At 41.9% G+C, this 23082-nt stretch overlaps 1 protein-coding gene across 2 annotated transcripts in view; it reads right to left on the bottom strand.

The window, feature by feature from the left end:
* Positions 1-23082, bottom strand: part of zfpm2a (zinc finger protein, FOG family member 2a) — a 115221-nt gene that overhangs the window by 53979 nt on the left and 38160 nt on the right. The window contains exons 3-4 of one of the 2 annotated variants that reach the window (XM_046044909.1): positions 22342-22443; positions 7133-7257 (exon numbers count right to left, since the gene is read on the bottom strand). In XM_046044909.1, the coding sequence (XP_045900865.1) occupies positions 7133-7257; positions 22342-22443 (227 nt within the window). Of the gene's footprint in view, positions 1-7132; positions 7258-7505; positions 7534-22341; positions 22444-23082 lie in introns of those variants that run through there. The other variant, XM_046044910.1, reaches the window with a different exon arrangement.

The following is a 23082-nucleotide window of genomic DNA, read 5'->3' as shown; positions in this document are numbered from 1 at the left end:
ATTTTACCCATCTGAAGAGACCCCAGCCCTGATATTGGTTTAAACCCAAGAAATAATTGATGCATGCAATCACAAATTGGTTCTCCGCCTAAAATTTGGGCCCATTATTTCATTAGATGAAGCCACATTCTTTGTGCCAAAATTATTTGTGTGTCCAACACAGAAATTCAAATCCTGTTAGTCCTGATAATGTCTGGCATTTTCAAACCATATCCAAGACAGTGTGACTTACAGATAGAGAGCGCAGGCCACCTTACAATGCAAACATAAACCAAAACGTTTGGACTTGAAATTTCTTTTAATTTAATGGTTTGTTTGTTTATGTGCATATGCATGCATATTTCAGGCCAGGAGTATTTGTGTGTGTCATTTAGCAGCTATGCTACAGAGAGGTCCTATCCTGGGGTGCCTTCTTGCATATGTAATTGGATGTTACTGTAAATAATTGCCTGGGCATGTGCCAGTGTGATGATGGTGATGATTTGTGTGTGTGCCGGCTCATGTGTGACTGTATGTGTGTAGAACATGTGTGCATCACCCTGTATGTCTGTGTGAGTCTGTATGTATGGGTGTGTGTGTGTGTGTGTGTGTATGTGTGTGTGCGAGCGCATCTGCCCCATCCGTACTCCACTCTCAAGTCCCACTGATTCTCCTTTCCAGCCATGTTGAATCCTCTTTTCCTTATCAGGCGAGCCCAGGCCTGCATCAGGCTCTCCTTGCTATGACAGAGGCTACAACAATAGGCCTGCGATACCGCTGCTTAGCGCTGCGTTTCGGAGGGGAAACCTGCCACGGGCGCAGATTAACTACAACACACACACACACAAAATAGATTGCAGCGTCCAAAACAAAACATTTTTCAGAATGCCTCCTCTTGATTAATGAAGCAATGACAAGAAGAAAAATATAATTTCTGAAACAGAAAAATCCGCCACCACTTGTTAAAGTTTAGGGGTAGCTAACAATAAACATATTGGAGGGAGAGGGTGGGCAAAAGGGGTGAGATAAATGGCTTGAGTGATGGGCTGAATATTTTCTGGAACATTTTTTGGTTGCACAGGCCCATATTCCTACCCTTGTACTAAATTACACAATAATCACACTCCATCGGTTGACAGCCTCTGCCTCTCTCTCTGTCCCAGGTGAAAATTAGGACAGTATCTTGACATTTTCACTCTTCTGTAGTCTACAAGCTAAAGCTCTCTGTTTACAGCCAAACGCAGCACACAGTCTGCACACGCACACTGGGATGCCCGCACATGCCCTCCCACACATACACAGACACTACAGTATGACCCGAAACCACAGACTTAAGTGCATGTGGACTCAAATACGCGCGCACATGTGCATGCACACAGGTATTCTGCCAAAAAAATTAAGTCTTTTCCCTCTGTCAGTGTGAGACTTTACACCAGTAGATTCAAAAGAATTAGGCAGAAAATTAGGCTAATTTTCTGACTTCAACAAATCCACATGACAGAATTAGACAAAAACGCAACTTTCTAATACTTAACGTTAGTTTTTCAGCACCAAGTGAAACTCTCCTCCTGCCGTCAAATATTGGATAAACATAACACGGTATTATTATGATGACCCTTATGATTCAAGGGTAACAGTAATATTGTGTTAAGACTGAATTAGTTATTAGCCTGTAGCTCTTATTGACTTTTATTACGTCCTTGTAACCTTCCACATCATTGCCTTTGTTTCAGGACCCTTACAGGAGTAGATTTGTTTTATCATAAACCTCTGCTCAAATTTAGCTGATATACAAAAAGCATATTGTGATAGAAGACAAGATAAAAAATTGCCTGATAGATCTTACTCTGGAATTAAGCAAGTCATATGCATTACAATTAGCATGCAATTTGCACTAAAAGGTCCTCAAAACACATAAAGACCAGAATTCTATTGAAACCAGACTCATTACAGTGCACCTTGACTAAGCCCCAGTAATTAGCATGGGTAAGGCATTGTACAAGAGGCGGCAACACCCTCATCAACACACATTTACAACAGAGCTCTAAATCTGCTGCTCATTAATAGCTTGCCTCCCAATCAATTATTAACACCTACAATGGAAGCCAGGCTCACCGGGGCCAGGCCTTTTACTCCAGGCAAACCGTGGGCCACCTTCTCCTCCCGGTTCTGTCCAGCACAGGTAATTACCGCTTTTAAAGACACCTGCTACTCAATAGCTTCGACCCAGACTGTTAATTTAGCCCCTCGATTGCAGACATTTATGTCTGAGTGTCACTATTAATTTGCGTTAATTTGGAGACTGTGAGGAAGCCGGGCGGAGGCGTTGTCGGCAGCCGGCTGAATGTGCTCGTCGCTCACCTGCGCCTGGGCTGCGACTGTAATTGGAGTCTAATGGTCTGATTGATCAGTGAGAGAAGTGAGGGATGAGATGGCGCTCTGGCAGCTCCATCAGTCAGACAGAGAGCAGAGGAGAAGGAAGAGGAACAGAGCTGAGAAGGTGGCTGACAACAGCAGCAAAACGCCAACTCTTGGGTGTTTTATTCTTTCTAGCCTTTTTTCCTCTGCCTTATGTTATGTCTAGCTGTCTGTACTTTGACCCCCTCCAGCGCCACCATCCCACTTTCCTTACTTTTGCCTCACTACCTACAAAGTGCACTGACCCAAGCCAGTTACTTAGTTATATAGTTGAGAGGCTTCTGTTTCTCAGATTTAGGCAGGGCTCACAACCTTAGCTACATCTAGTCCTGTTATCTTCTTTACAAAATATTACATGTGGAAACTAGTTCTGTATTTGTACAAAAATGTTTTTAGTCTGTATGTGATTTAAGAATGATAAAGAGCATATAAATATATCACAGTAAGGCATATGAGCTGCCAAACACAGTGCAATGTGATTGTGTTAAGAGGTCTGCAACAGCAATAACTATAACTCCAGTCCCTCATGCCAAGCTGAGCCCCTGGGGTCTACAGACCTGCCACGGCCGACCCATCAGCTGTGAAATCTGCTTTCCTCTTTGATAAACGGTCGAGATGTGACCCTATCTCTGTCCTGCAGATGCCCAGATTTCCTGTCATGCTTTTTCCCCTCTGTTTTTTCCTGTGCTTCCTCTCTCTACCCCTCTCTCTCTCTTTTTATTCTTTCTTTTTCAGGCTTTATACCTCTCTTTTCAGGCCTGGCCCGGACAACTGCATGTAACGCTTCACTCGCCGTTCTTTCTCAGCATCATCCATCACTGCAGTCAGCTACTGAGGCCTGTCGTCCACCAGCCGCCAGCCCACATCAGCTCCCACACCACAACACATATAGCTAGGCCAGCTCCAGCTTCAGCTCCCATTTGCTGCCTCTAGGGACCAGAAACCCTTCCCTCCTCCCATCCTTACCCACCTCTCCATCAGACTCCCCAGGACTACTCCCCAGACACCAGCCGGACCTAACATACTTTCTTACTAAACGGCTCTGCATGTGCCAAAGTGCTGCTCCTGTCCAGTTTAATACAAATACTGCTTAAATTCATTATATTTTCATTATTTACTGTAAGCCACTTTATGGAGTCATTACACTTTAGTCCATCTCTGGGCATGATGCCAAGGATTGAGAAACGGACCTCTGCACTGTACGTGGCAGCTCGACAAAAATAGCTTGACCTCTAGAAAAGTCATATCTTAAATGATGTGTCTGGATGAAGGGATAATATATGTTTGATTTCAGAGAGGGCATATCAATATCTCACCAGAGGGTCATGTGTTTCAAGCGTGAGAGAGGTGTCACTCCTGCTATATACCTGGCTGCCTTAGGGTAATTCATTCACCTCTATGGTTTCAAAAAGTCTAAGGGAGTAAAAGGAGATTTAATAGTCTGTGGAGGTCACACTTCATAAGAATGACTGAGATGCCTCCTAGCTGAGGTAGAGACCCACGAAGCAATGAGCCTTTATTTCTACCTCAGACACTTTCCACCGCCTTCTGACCCTGCTCTGCAGCACTGGTCGACCTGACATGCATCAAAACTAGCCAGGCCTTTTCCTTCATATTCTTCTTTCTCTCCTCTCACTCCTATTTTTCATTTTCCCTCTTTCCCTCTCCAGGTGAGGCATCAGAGTTTGTTCCTGTCTTGACGTGTCAGTGTTTGAAGATTTGCACAACTCCCTCGCCTCCCACTGAAACAACTGTGATAAATACAGCACCGTATTAGGGACGTTGCCAACGGCTGCTTGTTTAACTAGGCAACAGCTCAATAACTAGAGGTTTGATAAAAAAGGGAAAGAAATAAAACTACGCTACAGCAAATGAGATGATTCTCTAGTGATGTGCAAAAATACAAGAATTGATATTTTCTGGATTATTCGGCATCTAAGAAACAAAGTAAAAAGTTACACTGAACCTTACAATATATAATAATAAAACAAAACATGCCAGTTCGGTTGATCTAGCCTTTAATGAGAGATAGTGAGAAGTTGCTAACAGCCAGTACCCCATTTGAGAATGAAACTTAGGAGAGGAAGGGTGCAAGCAGCAAAGCATTTAAAGGGCTCCCTAGAGGATAGACACACATGAGATCCTTAAAGGAAATATGCCAAAGCTTCTTCCACTGCTTTTAATTGCGAGGGAGGTTTGGCATATTCTGTAACCCCTCCGCAGCCTATTACAGGTGATGACCAGCACCTGCTCACTTAAAACAACCAGAGAAAACCTGAGGAGGATCTGGAAAGCAGCAACGAATTCCTCAGAGGGCAGTTAGTTAAGAACTTATCACTCTCGCCAAGAACAACAATGAGTTTATGCATCTAGTTCAGCAAGTAGTGGGATGATTGCGTAAAGTTTGTATCTACTAAAAGCACCCAAGCAACTCAGGAAGATGTTTTATATGACATCACGTAGCGAGTCTGAGGGTCATTCGAGGGACTGTTGAAGGTTGGTTTTTGATGCCTTTCAAGGAAATTCATGCAGAGATTGCTGGAGAAATATATGAAGTGTGTTACTTTGGAAGGCAACTTGAGGTGTTGCTCTGTCAAATCACTTTTCCGCCCAAGGATAACTGGCTTTGCCCTGAGAGAAGCCATATTTCATGGCTATAATACGGCCTGAGTTATTTAAAGCCACTGATGATTTCAATACCATGAGGGGAGCTCAGAAAACAGTCAAAACTGCTCTGAAAATGATTTAATAAAGTTATGCATTTAAGGAATCTCGGAAAATGGGGGGAGGCGGGAGGGGCTTGTCCTTATGTTTCTTAACAGGATGAATGTGAGCTTGGTTACAATTTTAATAGGAATTTCTTAATTAATCCAATGCAGAATGGAATATCAAACCAGTGGAGGACTTGTCACCAGAGCAGCAGGTCAACACGAGCGTCTGCTGGGATCTTTGAAACAAGAGCTATAAAGCTGCTGTGTGCAGGGTAACATCAAAAATAATGGATTGTGAGTCATTCAATTGGAGCCTGGACTGAGTTCAAAATCCACCAATTAAAGTGTTTTTTCATAAATTATGCAGATTAAATGGTTAAAATGGATGCACTTCAAAGGCTTTTGTTGGGGGCCAGTTGGATCCCGGAAGAGACACCTCAGTAGGTGTGAATGTCATGGGAATTGCCATAAATTTGCTCTTTAGATGTAGAACTTTCTGGCAATCATATTTCTATGGCTGCTAGGCAAACTCGGACCAACTAATGTGATTTCACAACATGTTTTAATGATCCCTTTAGTCCAATCAACTCATCAAATCAAATCACTTTAAGGCATACTTTATAAAGGGGTTATAAGCTGTAACTAATGACTTAATAATGATTAATAAATCAATTCTTGGTATTTTATGTATCTGAAGTAAGTCATTCATATAAGACAATATTTGGGTTTGTATGTATTTGATTGGTTTGGATCCTCTTCTACTGTGGCATGACTTCCTTTGTCTTTAGGCATCATGTGTACCCCACCAGTGGACTGTTTGAGCACTTACCTTCTAAAAAAGCACTTCAGAGCATCCAGAACAGTACGCATTTATTAAAAATGTGATTCAGCAATTATAACACCTCATAAAGTATGCCTCAATATATACCTTCCAATAAAGCCCACTAGTATGTTGCACACAATACAGGACTGTCTAGTTGGATGACAAACAACTTTCTTCAGCTAAATCTAGACATCTTATTATTGGTCCACAACACATTTCTGATCAGGTACTGCCAACCTTCAGGATTCTTATCGTAGAACATTAAACCTGTAGCTAAAAACATTGGTATAACCTTGACCTCAGCTTTCATTTATTCCTCTAGTTCAGTCTTGTTTTCTACTATCTTGGGAACAATACAAAGATTTAAACAAGATTTGTTCATCTGAGTCTGGGTCCTCTTACTCAAATGACTTCTCAGGTCCCACTTTTATCGCATTGCTTACCCTGATTTTAGTTTCTTCAGCTCCCTCTTATTTTATTCATTTTACTCAGTCATACTCAGTGTTGGGCAGTAACGCATTACTGTAATAATAATAATGTGTTCTTTCTACAGCTGTAAGTATCACCATAATTGTGCCAAAGTTTAAGGTGCAAAGAACTTTGTCGTCCTTTGTTCAACTGTGAACAATTCTATATCTAATTTATTGAAGCATCTAAAGCAGCACAGCAATGTAAACTTTTAGAAAGAAATTCCAGCCGCTGCTGCCAGTGATGCTTGGACTTAAGCAACGTAACGATTTGTAAAAATACTGAATACTGTTCTTATAAATGCATTTGCAGAAAAACAGGAGTTCAAAGGATTTACTTGCTTTATTTTTTTATTTCAGCCGGTGCAGTAAATATTTATATAAATATAACCATACTCCTTGCTACTGCTATGAATATGATATTAGTTAAAGTTCGGGAGAGAGTTTTTGGGGGGGGTGGTAGTAATATAGTAATGTAACGAGTAACGTAACTAGTTTTATCACTTTTATCACCTAATAATAAGTAAAGTAATATTATCACTTTTTTAATGAGTAATAAATAACTAGTAACAAGTAGTTAATAACTAGTAACAACTAGTAACAAAAAAGTTCTATTTTTTTATTTGTTGTTGTTGTTTTATTTTGTTTTTAATTTCACAATTGTAGTTGGTTGTTAATATAAGAAAGTGGTACCCAAACATTCAAAGTGATACAGTAGATGACCAAGGACATACCAATGCAGTGCTGTCAGTGCTCATCTCGATCTTCCCCTCGAAGGGTCCCCACGTTGTCCCCACAGGGAGCTGCTGCCGGCTGTGGATCCGACGCTCGCCATCTTTAAGGAACGCATCCAGCTCTCCTAAAAACACACCAGATCCCAAAGCAGTCAGCCACAGTGCTCTATATAGCACGCAAGTTCCACATCAAATCACACTGACGTTCATTCATTGTCCTTTCCCCTCAAACCTACATATGCGATCACATTATTGCCTCAAAGCCCTGGAGTAAACAGTGAAGGTTAAAACCAAGCAGTTTCAAAATGGATAAGCAAATCAAACAAGCATCCATCTGATGGTGTTCGTCAGACACATGGCGCGCTAACCTTACTTGAAAGGTGTCTTGTGTTGAGATAATCTCTGTGAGACAGTGCAGGCTCACTGGCTGGCAAGAGCAGCTAGTGGCAGACCTATTTCTGTTGTTCCAGGAAGGCTGGGCCCTTGTTAGTGCTGTGCAGAGCTCCAGTTAATTAACAGTGAAACCGGATAGCACTGTTAGAACTACCGGTGCTCACCTCCCTGTCACCCCCCACTATCTTATCTCTTAGATTCAGTGTACTTTTTCGGGATGGTGATTAATCAAATAGTTATGATAAACCCCATGGCAGGCCATGACATAGTTTACCGATGAGGATGTTTCCCTGTGCATGGGTGTGTGTCTATGTGTGTGCATTGCACAGGGAAAGTATACAGCTCTCGACTGTACATTTTACACTGGTTGCCTTGACAACCCTATGAATTCTTGTACGAGGAAGTGTGATAATTTAGACATTTGTGGCTACAAGTTATATCCGATTTCAAAAACTTTCTGGACACAAAAAGGTCCAGAAACTCAAAAAATATATAGATTTTTTATCAGGACTGAGTCGTGTTTTAGGCTTTCTTCAAAAGTGATAATTTGATCATTGGACTGATCTGGGAGGACAGATATCTGGGTCAGCCTCAGAAATAATCATTGTTCTGGGACGCTCCAACCAAAGGACTGATCCTTTAGCAGGAAACCAACCTGCCACCTGTTTATTATTATTATTATTATTTTGATTATGTAAATAATCAAAATTTATTATTATTCAAACAAACTCTACATGAATTGTTAACATTGTGTCTTTTAACCTATTTGTTCACACATGTGGCTAATAGGTATTCAGGGCATTTGGTTCATGCTGAATGGGCTGAAGTGATCACTGAACTTTCTGATGCGTATGTGGTATAATGACCTATTCAGCCCTCTTCTACTGTGTAAATATCACCCGTGTATCTGCAACACGCTATTGTGTCCGTCTGTTGTGCTGGTATGGAAATGTGTGCTTATGTGCTCCTTTGCATGCATAAACATGATCCAAACATCAGGCTAGTGTTATTACCAGCTACAAATGACACCTTGCTGATCATATACTCATCAGCAGTGGTCACTCCGGTAACAATAAAAAGCTAAATGTCACCCATAATAAAAATTCACTTGTTTGACCAAATCTTTGCCAAAGGTAGATACAAAATCACTACAACACCAACACGTGGCGTAAACATTAAGTTATATTTCAGCGAAAATACGTGCAGTTTTGAAATAGGCCTAAAAATAAGATAATCTAGACAGCTTTATCTCATTCTTTCTTTCACACCCTCCCATGTTCCCGCTGTTGCATGCTGTCTTCCTGGTGCTGCAGTTGAAGGTGGGTAAGCTCATTACAGAGAAATAATTAAACATTGGTGCACAGCTGGTCGTCATCACTGAGAGCAACAGCCACTGCTTGATGCATTCTGTTTGTCCTCAGATAAGACCCACGGCCTTTAACCGCTTGGATGCAAGTTCCTGTTTAGCCCCGCGTGACAAACAGCTCAAGCCATCCCCAGCCAACGATTCTGAATCCTTTCCTTTTACCCTTTCTTTCTTTTTTTTGGGTGGGATGCTTGGAGTAAAAAGGGGGTAATAGGTTGTGTAGGTGCAAGAAGAGGGGGAAAGGGGGGTACGATTCAATTTGTGCAGTTTGCGGTCCACCATGTTTAGGTGCCAGTTGTGTGCATCTCACACCAAATGTTGCCTGAGGACCTTGGCTCACAGATGGCTTGTCACATCTGTTGCAGATACTAGTGGAAGATCTCCACAAAAACACCCGTGGATGAATAATGAGCTCCCTTCATGCGCTGCCTGTATGTTCTCTATGAGCATTTAAAGGTTTAGTAACATTGGGAAAATACAGTTCTTTTATCAGCTGGGCTACTGACAAGTTTTAAAATGATCACTGCAAAAACTCTTGATGTCACAGTGATTATTCAATTTCTCACAAGTCCCAGTTCTCTTACCTACATGCATCACAAATACATTTTATGCAAATAGAGAAGTCACAGTGTTTAACCAGTCAAACTGAAAACGACAGACTGAACCAAGAGGAAAGCTCATAATGGGCTATTAGGAGATTTAACAAACCCGTCGCCTGTGTTCTCTCTTCAGTGTTCCTCACTGTCCAATTCTCAAATGCCACACACTTGGCAAAATAGAGCTCGTGATGTGGCTCAAGAGCTCTACCCCCTCTTCCGAATCCCAACCAAGCCCTCTCCGCCACCTTCACCCTCTACACCATCCAACACCCCCTCAACCACCACCTACTCCCCACCCCCCACCCCTCCCTCGATAAGATCATCATCTGTCGCTAGACTCTAGGGTCTGTTCCTGCACTCCACAGATACTTGGCAGACCAATGAATGTCCCTTTGTGTGGAGAGATCCTCCTCAGATAGCACCCAAGATGCTCCACGCTGGCATCTGTTTGTTTTTTTTAGTTTTTTTTAGTTTTTTTTTTTGTGTGTGTCCTGTCTTTCTTTTCTGTTATGGTGCAGAGGAATAGGGGACCTCATCTTTCCCTTCAATGGCATATGACTGAATACTAATGAGTTTCTCAGTGGCAGGGTGCCAGCCTGGTATGATTTAAAGAATAAATGGGTGTGGACAATTGACAGACAGCCACTCTAAAAGAGGTGAAAAACCACTTTCTACTTTTAAATAATACTTTTGGATAAAATGAATCACTCAACGTGCAATTGTCCCCAATTTTCCATTGAATCAATCAATCAATCAGATCTCCACTGGAATAATAAACAAAGATCTGTTGATGAAATGTTTGGCTGCACAGCATGAGTTTGGTATGATGTTTAAGTCTGTTTTGTAAGTTATACATTTTGAAAGGTAAAAAACACTACTCTTTCTGAACAGGTTTTGATTTTAAGACTACTGAAATATTCATTCCCTTAATTCTTTGAAATGAAATAATAGATTCACATTTCACTGCAAATGTTTCTATTAATTCATATGAAGTGTAAGCCGGAATTTTCTTAATATAATTTCTGGCCCGGAGTAATGGTCCCTGCTAATGGTCAGAGATGACAAATGACATCATCAGCTTGCTACTGCAGATTAACATTTGTTAAAGCAATGGATCTGCTCAAGCTATTTTCAACATGAATTCTTCTCTAGCTAGTTCAAAGAACCAACCTAAAGGAAAAGAAACTGCCCACGGCAAAAAAACAACCTGACTGCGGTTATGGTTTACTTCACCTTTTCTCTAGTTATATTGAGCATATTAACAGTGAGGGCGACTGCTATGAGGAAACAAAGAACGACAAGAGAAGAGACAAGTGGGAAAATATGCTTGAGCTTCACACGGCAGATGATCCCTCTTGATATCACGCAGTACCTTTGAATCAAAGCAAATAAATGACTGCTGTTCAAAGTTCAATAACCTGTGCGTGGCAATTCTCAGATGTCTTACTGAATCCCAGTCATCTCCACTGACAGGCTGTGTTATAGAGCCAGCAAATGGGCTATAAATTAATATACCATGAGAGAGGCATATGGGGTGAAATGGAATACACTATATCGGTTCAACAAAAGGTGCCAGATCTTTAAAGCAGTGATGTGATATGAAATTTTACAACTGAAGGAGAAATGTCGCAGAGCTTTGATAAGAAAGCGATGAACTTTCTCCCGCTCCAACCAAACTGCTATTATCAGGTCCTAGTGAGCAAAATGCATCATTTATAAGCCCCAGCTCACACTATTATCTCTGAGAAAGGCGCTTGTCTTAAAACAGTGGAGGACCCCCACTACCAGCAGAACCTCCTCACCCACCTCACCCACCCATCTAGATGTGGCTGCTTCTGGCCCTGAACAGCGGGGAGAAAGTTGACCGTTTGCTGGAGAGCAAGTTTCCAGGCAACCACATGAGTTTGGCCATACTAGGAGGGGGAGTGTTTGAGAGGAAAAACAGGGCTGATTTGATAGAGGGATTCACCCCTTAAGGTCAGGCTTGTTTTCAGGCTGCCGAGGGCTTGGGGGGAAAGAGTTAAACAGGCCGAAACGATTAGGGCATTTTAGCTGTGACACTGCACATAGGCTGAGCAGGGGGTTGTGGAGTTTGTGGGGGTCCCTTGGATGGAGGACTCCACCCCCTTGCTGTTGAAGGATCCAACAATGCCTGCAAAACACAGCTAGAAATTCAGGTGTTTCAGACCCACTGCCAGACAAGAACATGTCCCCCCCTGATAATATTCAATGCTAATGTTTTGAAAATGCATGATTTTTGCCATATACATTTATATAATATAAGCAAACGTTCAACATACTTATTAGCTTTTTTTGTGGAGAGTTAGATAAGAACAGTGATCCCAATCTTACATCTGCCCCCCTTTTCCCCCCAAATTCATAGCTACAGCTAGCAGCTGGATAACAACTGGAAAAATGAGGAAATAGCTAGCATTGGCCTTGCCCTAAAGTAACAAAATTTGCTCATAACTGCCTCTTAAGCTTACTATTAAACTCATTATATTTTTGGTTAAATCACTAAAAAAAAAAGTTTTAAAACATCAGTGTGTCGTTTTGGGTACGTAGCAGACTATTTCTTGGCAGGAACTTGCTGAATCCTCCGCTGGTTGCCTGAAACTGCTTCCGTTTTTGTATGGATTTACCAACCATAATATAACATGTTAATTAGCGTGCTTTAAAGGTGCTGGTAGGTGGATTTCATTACCTTTGAACAGAACTAGCCGTTTCCTTGTTTCCAGTGCTAAGTGAACCTAACTGGCTGCTGCCTTATATTCAACAGGCAGATAAGAGAGTGGTATCAATCTCCTCATCTACCTCTCCGCCAGAGAGCAAACACTATTCCTTTAATGAAAAGGCAAAGCTTATTTGCAGGTCTGCAACAGGACTGTGACAAGTCAGACGCTACATGCCCATCCACCCCGACCTCCACGAAGTTACTTTTCACCTTACATAAACAGCGCACTACTTCCTGCGCTGGCAAGTGTGGAATCGTCCATTGTGCACATAATTCCTAGGGATACTGAACTCACGACCCTCTTTGAATTTCAACGTCAGTAATTAAAGTCATAAAGAAATTAGAACATTTAGAAAGGTACAGCTGCAAAGGCACACTCACTCACTGACACACAAGAACTTCCTGCAGTACATTACCAACACGAAGACTGTTGTTTGGTGTCATTGAACAATTGAAATATACCAGCTGTCAAGCACTCTGTTTCATCAGAAGCCTGGTGAAGTCAGCAGCAGGCTCGCTGACAACAATCTCTGAGACATCCATCTTTAGAGGAGCACTGCAATTTCTATTGATAGCATGTAAAGGCAGACAGCAAAACTTAAAGAATGACAGTCCTCACACAGAGATATCAACGTATCGCCAACAATATCTAGAGGACACACACCACTCCTGCTGGAATTGGATTATTTTAAATGCTTTCCTTAAAATTTCAGAACCATCGAAAGGACATTACTCCATCTGAGTGTGTCAGGATGAATGAGGAATTGATGGTATGTGCAGTGGGAATGCATGCATTTGAGACGGATGGATAACAAAGCTTCAGCTGCAAAAGGAATTCTTATTTTGTCTGATTATAAATAAAGTGTGTAAAACACAGCATGACATTAAATTGTTATATTTGGGAGGAAATATCGGTAGAGATTGGTTTGAAAAATCCTTATATGACTGCGAAAAATCTAAACAAAGAACTTTTTAACAAGGAAAACACATAAACATTGCTACCTCCAAGTCTTGATGTTCTGCAGTTAATTCTAGACTATTTTTAAAGTACTCCTGAATCTCCTCCCAAGTCAATTACCAGGCTGCAACTTCCCTTGGGTAACGGGGAATTCTGTTTTTTCCTGGGTGACCTAGTTGTCTTTTGTGAGTAGGTTTTAGCCGTAGCAGTTTGACAGTCAACAGATAAGATGGATTAAGCTTTTTTTTTTTCTCATCCAGTTTTGATGTGAACAGCGTAAAAGCGGGTTAAATCATTGAGTTTCAGGAGTATTTTTAAATGCCTGGAGATAGTGCGATAAAGGAGCTAAACCTAAGACTTGGGCCGGGAAGGTCAAGGTCGCGGCTTTGGAGAGCAGCTACCCGGTGACGGGGGCCAGCTCTCATCTCTCTCAGAGTGAGCTGAGCGCCGCAGCCGAGCCCACCTCTCATCACTCCCAGAAAAGATACACGAAAGGAGTGAAACAAAATCCAGCAAGAGCTCGACGGGCGGCATCAAAGAGCAGTGCACCCTTGCCTTGTGTGGGTGCCTGTGTGTGTGTGTAAGCAAGCATGTGTGCTAGGAGGGGGGTTGTTTAGTTCCTGCTTGCATTGCGTGCATGCATGAATGAGATGGGAGTGTGTATGTGCGTGCGTGCATTCCTGTGTGTACACTGTAAAATATCGTTCCTCCATGAGCAACTAGCTCCATAATTATGTTTTGATTATTTGCGAGGACTAAAATAAAACAGCAATTAATCTGTTGATGTAAGACAGAAAATAGAAGTACGACGTACATATTAAACATCCCAGTTTATAGAGCGATGCAACATTAAAATAAAATCACATTTTGAGAATATAATTTGTACAACCCCCCACCACCACCAACACCACCACCTCCCCTTCCCACCTCCTCCAAACCTGATCTGAGGCGTGCTTAACATGCGCATATGAGCTGACAGCCGTACAATCATGTGACGCTGCTCAGCCAATCCTGAATTCATTTGAATTTTTAAGCCGCGCCGTGATGAAGCCTCTTGAGCATAAGAAAAGGTGAAGGGGCGACTGAAATAACAAACAAATCAGAATGCTACACCAGGTAAAAATGCTGCGTGTCACATGTTTGTTTATCACATGTCACATCGGGCCAACACTGAGAGGTTTTTGGTAGAAACATTTCTGAGGGGACATATTTAGACACATTTTGTGGACGTCTATTCCCCCACTGCTCCTCATGTCGGTGACAGGGGAGAGTAATCCTATACACAGGCTGCTATTGTGAAATGAGAAACTAGCCTCCTTCACTGCCAGAGACCAGATGCACCTCTCCCTCTCTCTCTCTCTCTGTCCTAATCTGTAAACGACTTAAAGGAGCCTTATCTCCGGGCTCTTCTGCTTCATTTCATGCTTGATTTACTTTAATTTGTCTGATAGGGCACAAGGATTTGGAAATGGCCCATCTTTCGGTGGAAAATGTTCTGATTTTTCTCCGGCATTGTTATGTGGAGGTTTTTGACTTTTCTCTCCCCCTCTCTCCCTCTCTCCCTCCTCTTTCTCTTTCCTCCATCTCCATCTCTTTCCCACTCTCCCTCTTCCTCCCTCTCTCCCGCCCTCTCTCTTTCTTTCTCCATCATCTCTCCTTTTTTTCTTTTAGAGGGAGGAGGTGGGGGGGGATCTTGCTCCAGTGCAACAGTCTGTTTGAGTGCATTTAGATTTGAGCTAACACAGCAGAAACAAGTTTTCCATGAGGTGTGATTCTGTGATGGGCGACGGCGACACTGGAGTCGTGTTTGCCTTTCAGATCCACATTGGGCGCAGAGCAGCCGAGTGCTTCAAACCACAAAGATCTTATGTTTAAGTTAAGAGGCGACTGGCCCTCCAGTTTAGCAAGTGGGTGAGCGGCTGGTGCTGATAAAGTTGCTCTACAATGAGGGACAGGGACAAGCGACATGTCTACAGATGCCTCGAGTTCTTTTTCTGCTGGCGGAACTCAAGTACTTGCATGGCTGTCTGGCTGCTCCCATCACCAAGACATTTTCCCCACTTCTATTTAGTGACTGAATGACAGTAGAGGCAGTGAGCTATGATTAGAGAAGCCCATATCTTACCAGATCCTGAATAATCTCCATCCCCTCCCACCAATGAGCAAGGCACAGAGGCGGCACAAAAAGCCAGAGAACGAGACGAGGAGAATGGGCAGAGCTATCCTGTGTGTACAGAGATGTCATATAGTTCCACTGTGTCCTCTACACACTCACTGTGGCCACTCAGAGGCAAAGGAAAAATTCATTCAACCGGAGTCAGTCTGACTAATCTGAGTAGCGGCAGTCACAATCAAGGAGTATTTAACGTTCACATCTGTGGTGAGAAAAAGGAATGATAAAAAGAAACCACATGAATTGGAGGTCTGGATTAAACAATTAAAGTATTTCTCAACTGCTAGTAATGTGTGATTTCAATTTCCCACACAAACTGACATGAAACGTCACTAACCACACCTCTAAACACAATGTGCATAAATACATGGCTAACTACACACACACACACACACACAGAGGAAGAAACAGGGAGACCATTGAAATTCATCTCACAGCCTGAATTTACTTAACTGCGGGTCTGTGCGCGGTGATAAACGGAGTGATGATCCGGCAACACGTCTTTATCCATGCTTTGCTTTAATTAACGGCGGCTTGTTTGTTGAAAAGATGATTAATATGCCAATGAAAATTGCATAATTGAATACCACAACACCCGCACAATCAGGGAGGAACATGCCATTTTTTATTAACTTTTTATTATCATTATTATTACCATTATTTGGTATTTTAATTCACTTGACAAGTGGGCCCCACCCCCCACCACCCCTAAACAGACAAAAAAAAAAAGGGAGGTGGAATTGGCGTGACCAGCGGGCCAAGCTGGGCCCAGCTGTTCATCACCAGTGAGAGGTCTTCACAGGCAGGGGCACTGTTCTGATATCAATACCTATCAGTGTGAAGGCTGCACATGGGTGGGTGTGTGTGTGTGTGTTTGTGTGTGAGAGAGAGGGAAAGAGTACGAGGTTGGGGTTTTGGGAAAGATATTGCTCGGATGGGACTGAGTGCATTCCAATGGCCAAATCATAATGTGAGGAAAGTAAACTCCATGTCAGTAAAAAGTCATGCATATGAAACTATGCACTATCTGAATCACTGTCATCCTTCATTTTGCAAAAAAAAAACTTGCAAAGTAATGCATGCAAAAGAACTACAAACCAAAATCCCTCAAATATACTTTGTAGTTTCATTTGAAAAAGGCCAAGAGAAATGAAAACTTCCACACATGGAGTATGTTTCAGTTGAGCAATCCAGAGTTTACCCAGCATTATATCCCCTAGCACTGCTTGCACGAGTGTCTCCATGTTAATGCTAAATACACATATCCAATATTCAACCAATTACAATGATACCTCTTAGAAAAACGTGTGCAGCTACAGTGCCCGGGAGGGTAAGCATTGCAGAACAAACATATTCAGAGAGCTAAAGAAAGACGCGATGGGTGTCACGTCCCCGGGGGCAGGAACATCACCACCAGCCGTGCTTTAAGTCAGCTTCATATTTAGCAACAGCTCTCGTTTTCTTCTGAATTCTTTGGGCTTGTTATTGTGAAATAGTAATCGCAGTGAAAAGATTGCATTGTAAGTGGACACAAATTCAGTTGAAATCCGGACAAAATGGTTGGAAGTGAATTATCTTATTAAGGGCATTCTTGGTGTGCCACATCCCACGTATCCACACAAAACTACTGAATATAGTGACATCTTCCTCAGATGATAAGAGCAGTGATTGCATTTTGCCCTATTTTAGATTATATAACTAACAACCATGAAGTTCCTTCATAAAGCCTCTTAGTATAGCGGATCAGCGACTAAATTTGCATCAAGGCAATGCAGCATAGGAGTACAGTGATTTTTCTAATCTCTTGTTGCATATTTCATCATTATAATCACACATTGTGAATTTGTGAAACTGTGTGTGAGTGCAGTGTCTTCTCTGCACACAGGTGATGCATATAGTATTAAGCCTTCATCAGCAATCTCTTAAGAAATAAATGTATTTGGGAAAAGGCGGACAATGTTTACACACAGCACTTTGATTGCAATTTAATTTTACATCACTCAGGGCCCAGAACTCACAGAGAAGCTGATGATGGACTTTCATCACCAGTATCAGCAATCTCAGTGTCATTCATGTTTTGTGAGACTTGTCAGAAGACTTTGAATAAACCCCTGGAGGAGCGAGATAAAACCTTCCTTTTCTGAGAGAGAATTGCCATGATGCACGTCCAAATTTCTTGATTACAAGACGAGGGGGGAGGAAAAAATAAAACCTTGAATGAAAGCCTGCGCTGAAAGTTTTCAGTTTGCTGATATAACAGTCAAGTGTGTCTATAAGTCTACTTAAAACGCTTAGGTATCAGTGGAGACAGCTGCGACACCCTCGTCTTATGATTCTGTCGAGACAGTACACTATCAAACCTTTCATACCGTTCCCAAGCTACATTTCCGGTGACAAAAGCTTTGCGAAAGCCTCCTGAAGGATTCATCTATATCCTAATATTTCCAATCCAATTTAACTGGAGCAGCCGGAGTGGTCTGAGCACTAGTTTACCAATCTTTGCTTTCCAAGACTGTGTGTGCTGAAGGCTTGAGGGGTTCAATCAATGGCGCTTTGATCTCGGCTGGAACCATAATTATTTAACATTGTTACAAGGATTTCTCTAATCCATCCTACCATTAAATCCCTTTTACACCCTCATCTTCTGCAGCCTAATCTGCATCTGGGTGCTCCGTTTGTCTCTCTCTCTCATTTCGGCTCGCCCCTCCTTTCTTGACGACACCCTGACTTTATAATGGACTTGGGTGCTGAGTTAGAAAATGCCTTGTTTACTGAGAGCAACCTGGGTGAACTGTCAAATGGACTGTCGCTGTGCAAGAATTTAAAAGTTTTTCGCACTATTTGTACTGGAGTTTGGGTCAGTTTACATTCAGTTAAAATTTTGAAATGCTTCTGCAACTCAAATGCAAAACTATGAACATTATGAGCTGTTGATTGCAATGATGTAACGTTTACCAGTTTTTCCTCTAGAACAAAAAGTTTCTTTTGAGGAACTGTGGGAATTTCAAAGTTCATGTGACTGATGCCCAAATGGTTTAATCCCATCTGTTTATTTTTGGTGATCATTTTGACTCCCAACAAAAAGGGCCCACTGTCCTTTTTCAAATATTTGCGTGTCTGTGTTTCACCACGATATAAATAGCAGCACGGGCGACCGCAAACATTTGTTGAGGCACCTGCCACAGTATCGTGGCCATCTGGTCCTCCAATTCTCCTAGCATGACATATGTGCATTAAACCTGAAATGGCTATTGTTTTTTTTCTTTTTCTTCTGGAGACTGGAAGAAGACGGATCGGGCCACAGACCCTTCTGGGTTGGCTGGAGTCAAAAATGAGACTCGAGAGTTTTTACATCTGAGTGAAGCTGCGTTTTCAGTGTGTGCATGTTTGATGTCTTGAAAGGGGAAGAAGGGAGGTGGATGAAAATGGATATTACTTTTAAGGTGGTGGTGGTGGTGGTGGTGGTGGGGAGGGTTCTCTTTGCTTGTGCTCCATTTGTGTCTGACCGTCAGGTAGATTCTCAGATGGCCACTCCTTCAGCTGACCCCTGCCTCGCCCTGGCCGATGCCCAGCTGGCACCAGGAGCGGAGCAAGCTGGGCCATGCCGGCCGTCAGGGACAGCCAAGAGGAGAGATTTGTGGACAAGGTGATCACATGGCTTCTGTTACCTCTCTGTCACACTCATCGCCTCCTTCTGTATCTCCTCCTTTGCTGTGTGCCTTATTTTACGTGCATTTGCTGCATTATCTTAGATCCTGATGTCACCACTTTGTATGATGCAAAGGCAGTGATTTACAGTCACTTGACATAGGATATAGAATGTTAGCTGCAATCTGACAGCTACATAAGTCCCGCTACAAAGTACGTTTATCAAAATGTAACTGTCTTTTTATTAGTACTGATATTATTGCAATTTCATTCAAAATGTCATTTTACATGTTGTGTCTGTAGTTGTATGAGTTGAAGAGGCTCCAAGCTCAAGTTGAAATAACCTAATAACCCCAATGATGTCATCAGCGTCCTCCCACAGGCAAAAAATACATTATACAACTGCTTAACAGGTGAATGGCTGTGATGAGTAAACTGAACTTGTGTAAAATCGGTGGAGTGTCCCTTTCATAATGTTGTGTTCTGCAAAGACCTAGACACATTACCAGTTGGGTGGATAATAAAGCTGTATTGTACTGTATTCTATACCTATCTGGCAAATACTGCTACCAAGAAATACATTACACTGAATTCAAGTTAAGGGCTTCACAAGAAGTGTAGTGTTTCCCAGTTATATGTGTAACAAGCCAAACTTCATCATAGCTGAGGTGGACAACACAGACTGGAAAATATGCAATGTCTTTAAAGGCCAGTAGACCACTAATACTGCTTCATATATTCATTAGTCCATAAAAGTTCATAAATGTAGATTAACATATGTATGACTAAATACCATACTGAAACAAATGGTATTTTACAGGCTTAACACTTTTAGAGGAAATGGCCGAGATCCCAATTACAGCGCTCTTAACGAACCCTGGATTTTCATGACTTTCATAACTGGGTGTAGTTTACACGAGCAAGCATTTAGATAAGGCTGAGAATAAGTTCATTAGCAGAGTTAGCTAGCTAACACACACCATTCCCAATTAGCCAAAGGGAGAGAGAGAACAAGAGAATGACAGAGTCAGATTCCTATCACCGCTAGTCCATGAAAATGAATAGAATAGCATGACACGCTATCTCCCAAATCAGCGGCTGATTGCGAAACATCCGTGACGAGAAATGAACATGAGACAGAAGATCAGTGTGCAGATTTGCTTAAGGACATACTTGTAGAGACGAGGGGAGAGAAAGGGAACTCGCTGGGTGTTCCACATCAGAGACCCAGCACTCTGAACAGCGAGGCAGCTATCAGATTAATAGTGAGTCATTCTGTGCGGTTCTCTGCTGTTCCAGACAGAAAGACAATCAGAGAACACGGGGCAATCGCGGACAGCACTTGACATGAGTTACTAAAGTGGAGATGAAATGCAGGGACAAAAAAAAGTTCAATTAAAGGATGTAGATTGTAAAGGCTTTTGTTGTTACTCAGCAAAAGGGAAACGGTATGGAGGTGCTTCAATAGAATCACCAAAGCAGGTGGGCATGTTCTGAGTTAGCCCACCTCATTAAAAGGCTTCACTCTCTTTTTATGTAACGGCCATTACACATCCTATTCAGATGCCCACGTGCAGTGATTAAAAATTATCTGTTGGTGATCATAATCACACCTGCTTAAACTTAAGCCAAAGAATAACAAAGAACTTTTGAATGCTGAACTATCTGAACATTTACAAAGAGATTAAAGGGTAGACAGTCTCAAGCTAAATAAATTTGCTTTTAATCGCTTTGAACAGGAAGTCATGTCATTTCAAATGTTCCTATCTGATTGTCTGATTCCCCTCTTTATTCAAATTATAACATGCCCATCTGACTTTTCCAGCACAATGGGAAAAATTAAAAAGGGAAATGACCTTTCATGGCAGCCATGATGGGGGAGTGAATGGCATTATTATGCGCCAAGATTAATTTCTGCCCACTCTACGCTGCCCATTGAGAAAACAGAGGGGCACGGCTGCCTCAATGTAAGTCACTTACTAATTGGTTGGCATGTCATAGAGATATTGAGAATTTTGCATTGGTGGTAACATGTTGATTCGAAACAGTAGACTTTTGTTTTTTCTTTGATAATCCTGGCTTGATCGTATACAGTACATGTATAAAAGCATGTTTCTGTTCATGTGTAAGTGGAATGCAGCCATGTGCTAAGTGCCCTTTTATAGCAGAGATTAGGACACAGTGTTGAAGTCTTCAGACTGGATGTCACTTGATAACTTGGAACCACTCAGGCTGTGGTTTAGTAAAACATAAAATGGACATGGTGTCTCAGATCACCTCTTCTGCAGTTCAGCCATCCTCACTTTCCAAACACTTTCCTCCAATAAAACTCAAGTCTCCCTCCTCTCTCTCTGTTGCCTGTCCAGCAGTGTGTTTCTGAGCCTCTAATTCTCATTCTGATGGCTAAGTAGAAGGGGGAAGGATAATTACAGTCAGTCATACATCTAGTCATGCTACATCCATCCCTCCTTTTCAAAGCAGTATTTTTAAGCTCAGCATTTTCTCTCCAAAAAGGGCCTTTTTCCGCATGTGATGCCTTCTTTTTGTCATGGCCCCCATAGTTCTGAGCTGACCCCCTCAGCCCTGTCTCCTGACTGATCACAGTGATGGTTTATTACTGTCGTCCCAGCGTTCTTATCTTTAGCCAGCAATGCTCATTTCCTTCCCCAGATTTAAATGCAAATGTGAAATTTAATGATAAATGCATTATCTGATAGGTGCGATAACACTGATTCACTGTCAGTATAAAATACACACCCCGGGGGGCTGTGAGCTAGCAAGCACAACTTGCCCAAATCCACTTTTTTCCCTCTCTCTCCTCTTTTCTCTCTCTCTCTTTTTTTTTTTTTTTTTTTACAAATGCATGTACCTGCAATAAATTCTTGAGGTCATTTTATGTATTAAAAGGAATCATATTTTGTGTGTTCAGCAGTGTGGGTGCAGGCTATTGCTGCACAACTATCTTGTTCAATGTATTATCCATCACTTTGATGAAGTTACTTTTAGCAAAGGGGCAAAACAAGATAGAAAATGTGTTCCTACATCTGCATCTGCATTATAGGCTTATTTCAAAAAAAAAAGGAAATGATAAAAATGTTTTTTTTAACAAGTAATTGTTGGTAAGTGAAGGTACTGTTGACTGAACAGTGGGTGCACAATCAGTTAAAGCAACTTGTTAAACTATAGATGGACTTACTTTGAATCAGAAGTATATACGTTCTATTCAATGACAAAATCTTTACCTTACCTCAAACTATGTAGCATGCATTGCAGTACAGTTACACAAACTTTCTCAGATGGAAAGTATCTCAGAAAAGTGATATGAAGGCTTTTCTTACTTGGACCGTCCCATTCATCTGGCCCCACGGCAGTATGCCTGGTCTTCTCCCCCTGCCCGTCCATCTCCGACTCTCCTGCTTCTCGGTTGCCATCTTCCCCTCCTGCATGGTGGGAAAAAATTCCCATAAAACACACAATGACACAAAGGTAGTGGCACTCAATCCAATTTTAATGCTCAGACACCTAATTAAATTAAGTACTGCATTATGGACTATGCCGCCCTTCGAAAGGGTAAATTCTTAGGACTTTGGATATTATCCCAGAAAAAATCATTTAGTTTTATGTTACTCTTTCCTGTAATATTTGCATGTGTCACCATCTGAACTCATGTCACCCACTCTTATTGTGCTCGACAATGTATTTTTGTGTATATATGTATATTTGCTGTGAGCTCACCAGGTCCAGCTGCATACTTTCATGTAAAAGAAGTTCCCATGAGTGCTTGCAGGAACAGGAGGAAGCCCCATGGAACAGGAAGGAAAGCAATGTGCGGGAGAGAGGTGGCTATTTATTACTGTTTGATCTATTGTGGAGCTGGCTAGAATGTGTGTTATAGGATGTAGGGCTGATTTACAGTCTTGGGGTTCACGCAGACCATGCTAAGGGATATTTGGGTATCGCTCTCCAAGGTGTAAGTGCTTAAAGACCTTATTAAACAGACTCCACCTCTGAGTATGCAGCGGTAACACTGACGGGAACGGCTTGTCGAGCGCTCTTAGATGCACTTACTATAAGAAAAT

The sequence above is a fragment of the Micropterus dolomieu genome, linkage group LG03 (assembly GCF_021292245.1).
Source record: "Micropterus dolomieu isolate WLL.071019.BEF.003 ecotype Adirondacks linkage group LG03, ASM2129224v1, whole genome shotgun sequence".
Classification (NCBI taxonomy): Eukaryota; Metazoa; Chordata; class Actinopteri; order Centrarchiformes; family Centrarchidae; genus Micropterus; species Micropterus dolomieu.
This window is presented reverse-complemented; position numbering and strand designations above follow the sequence as displayed.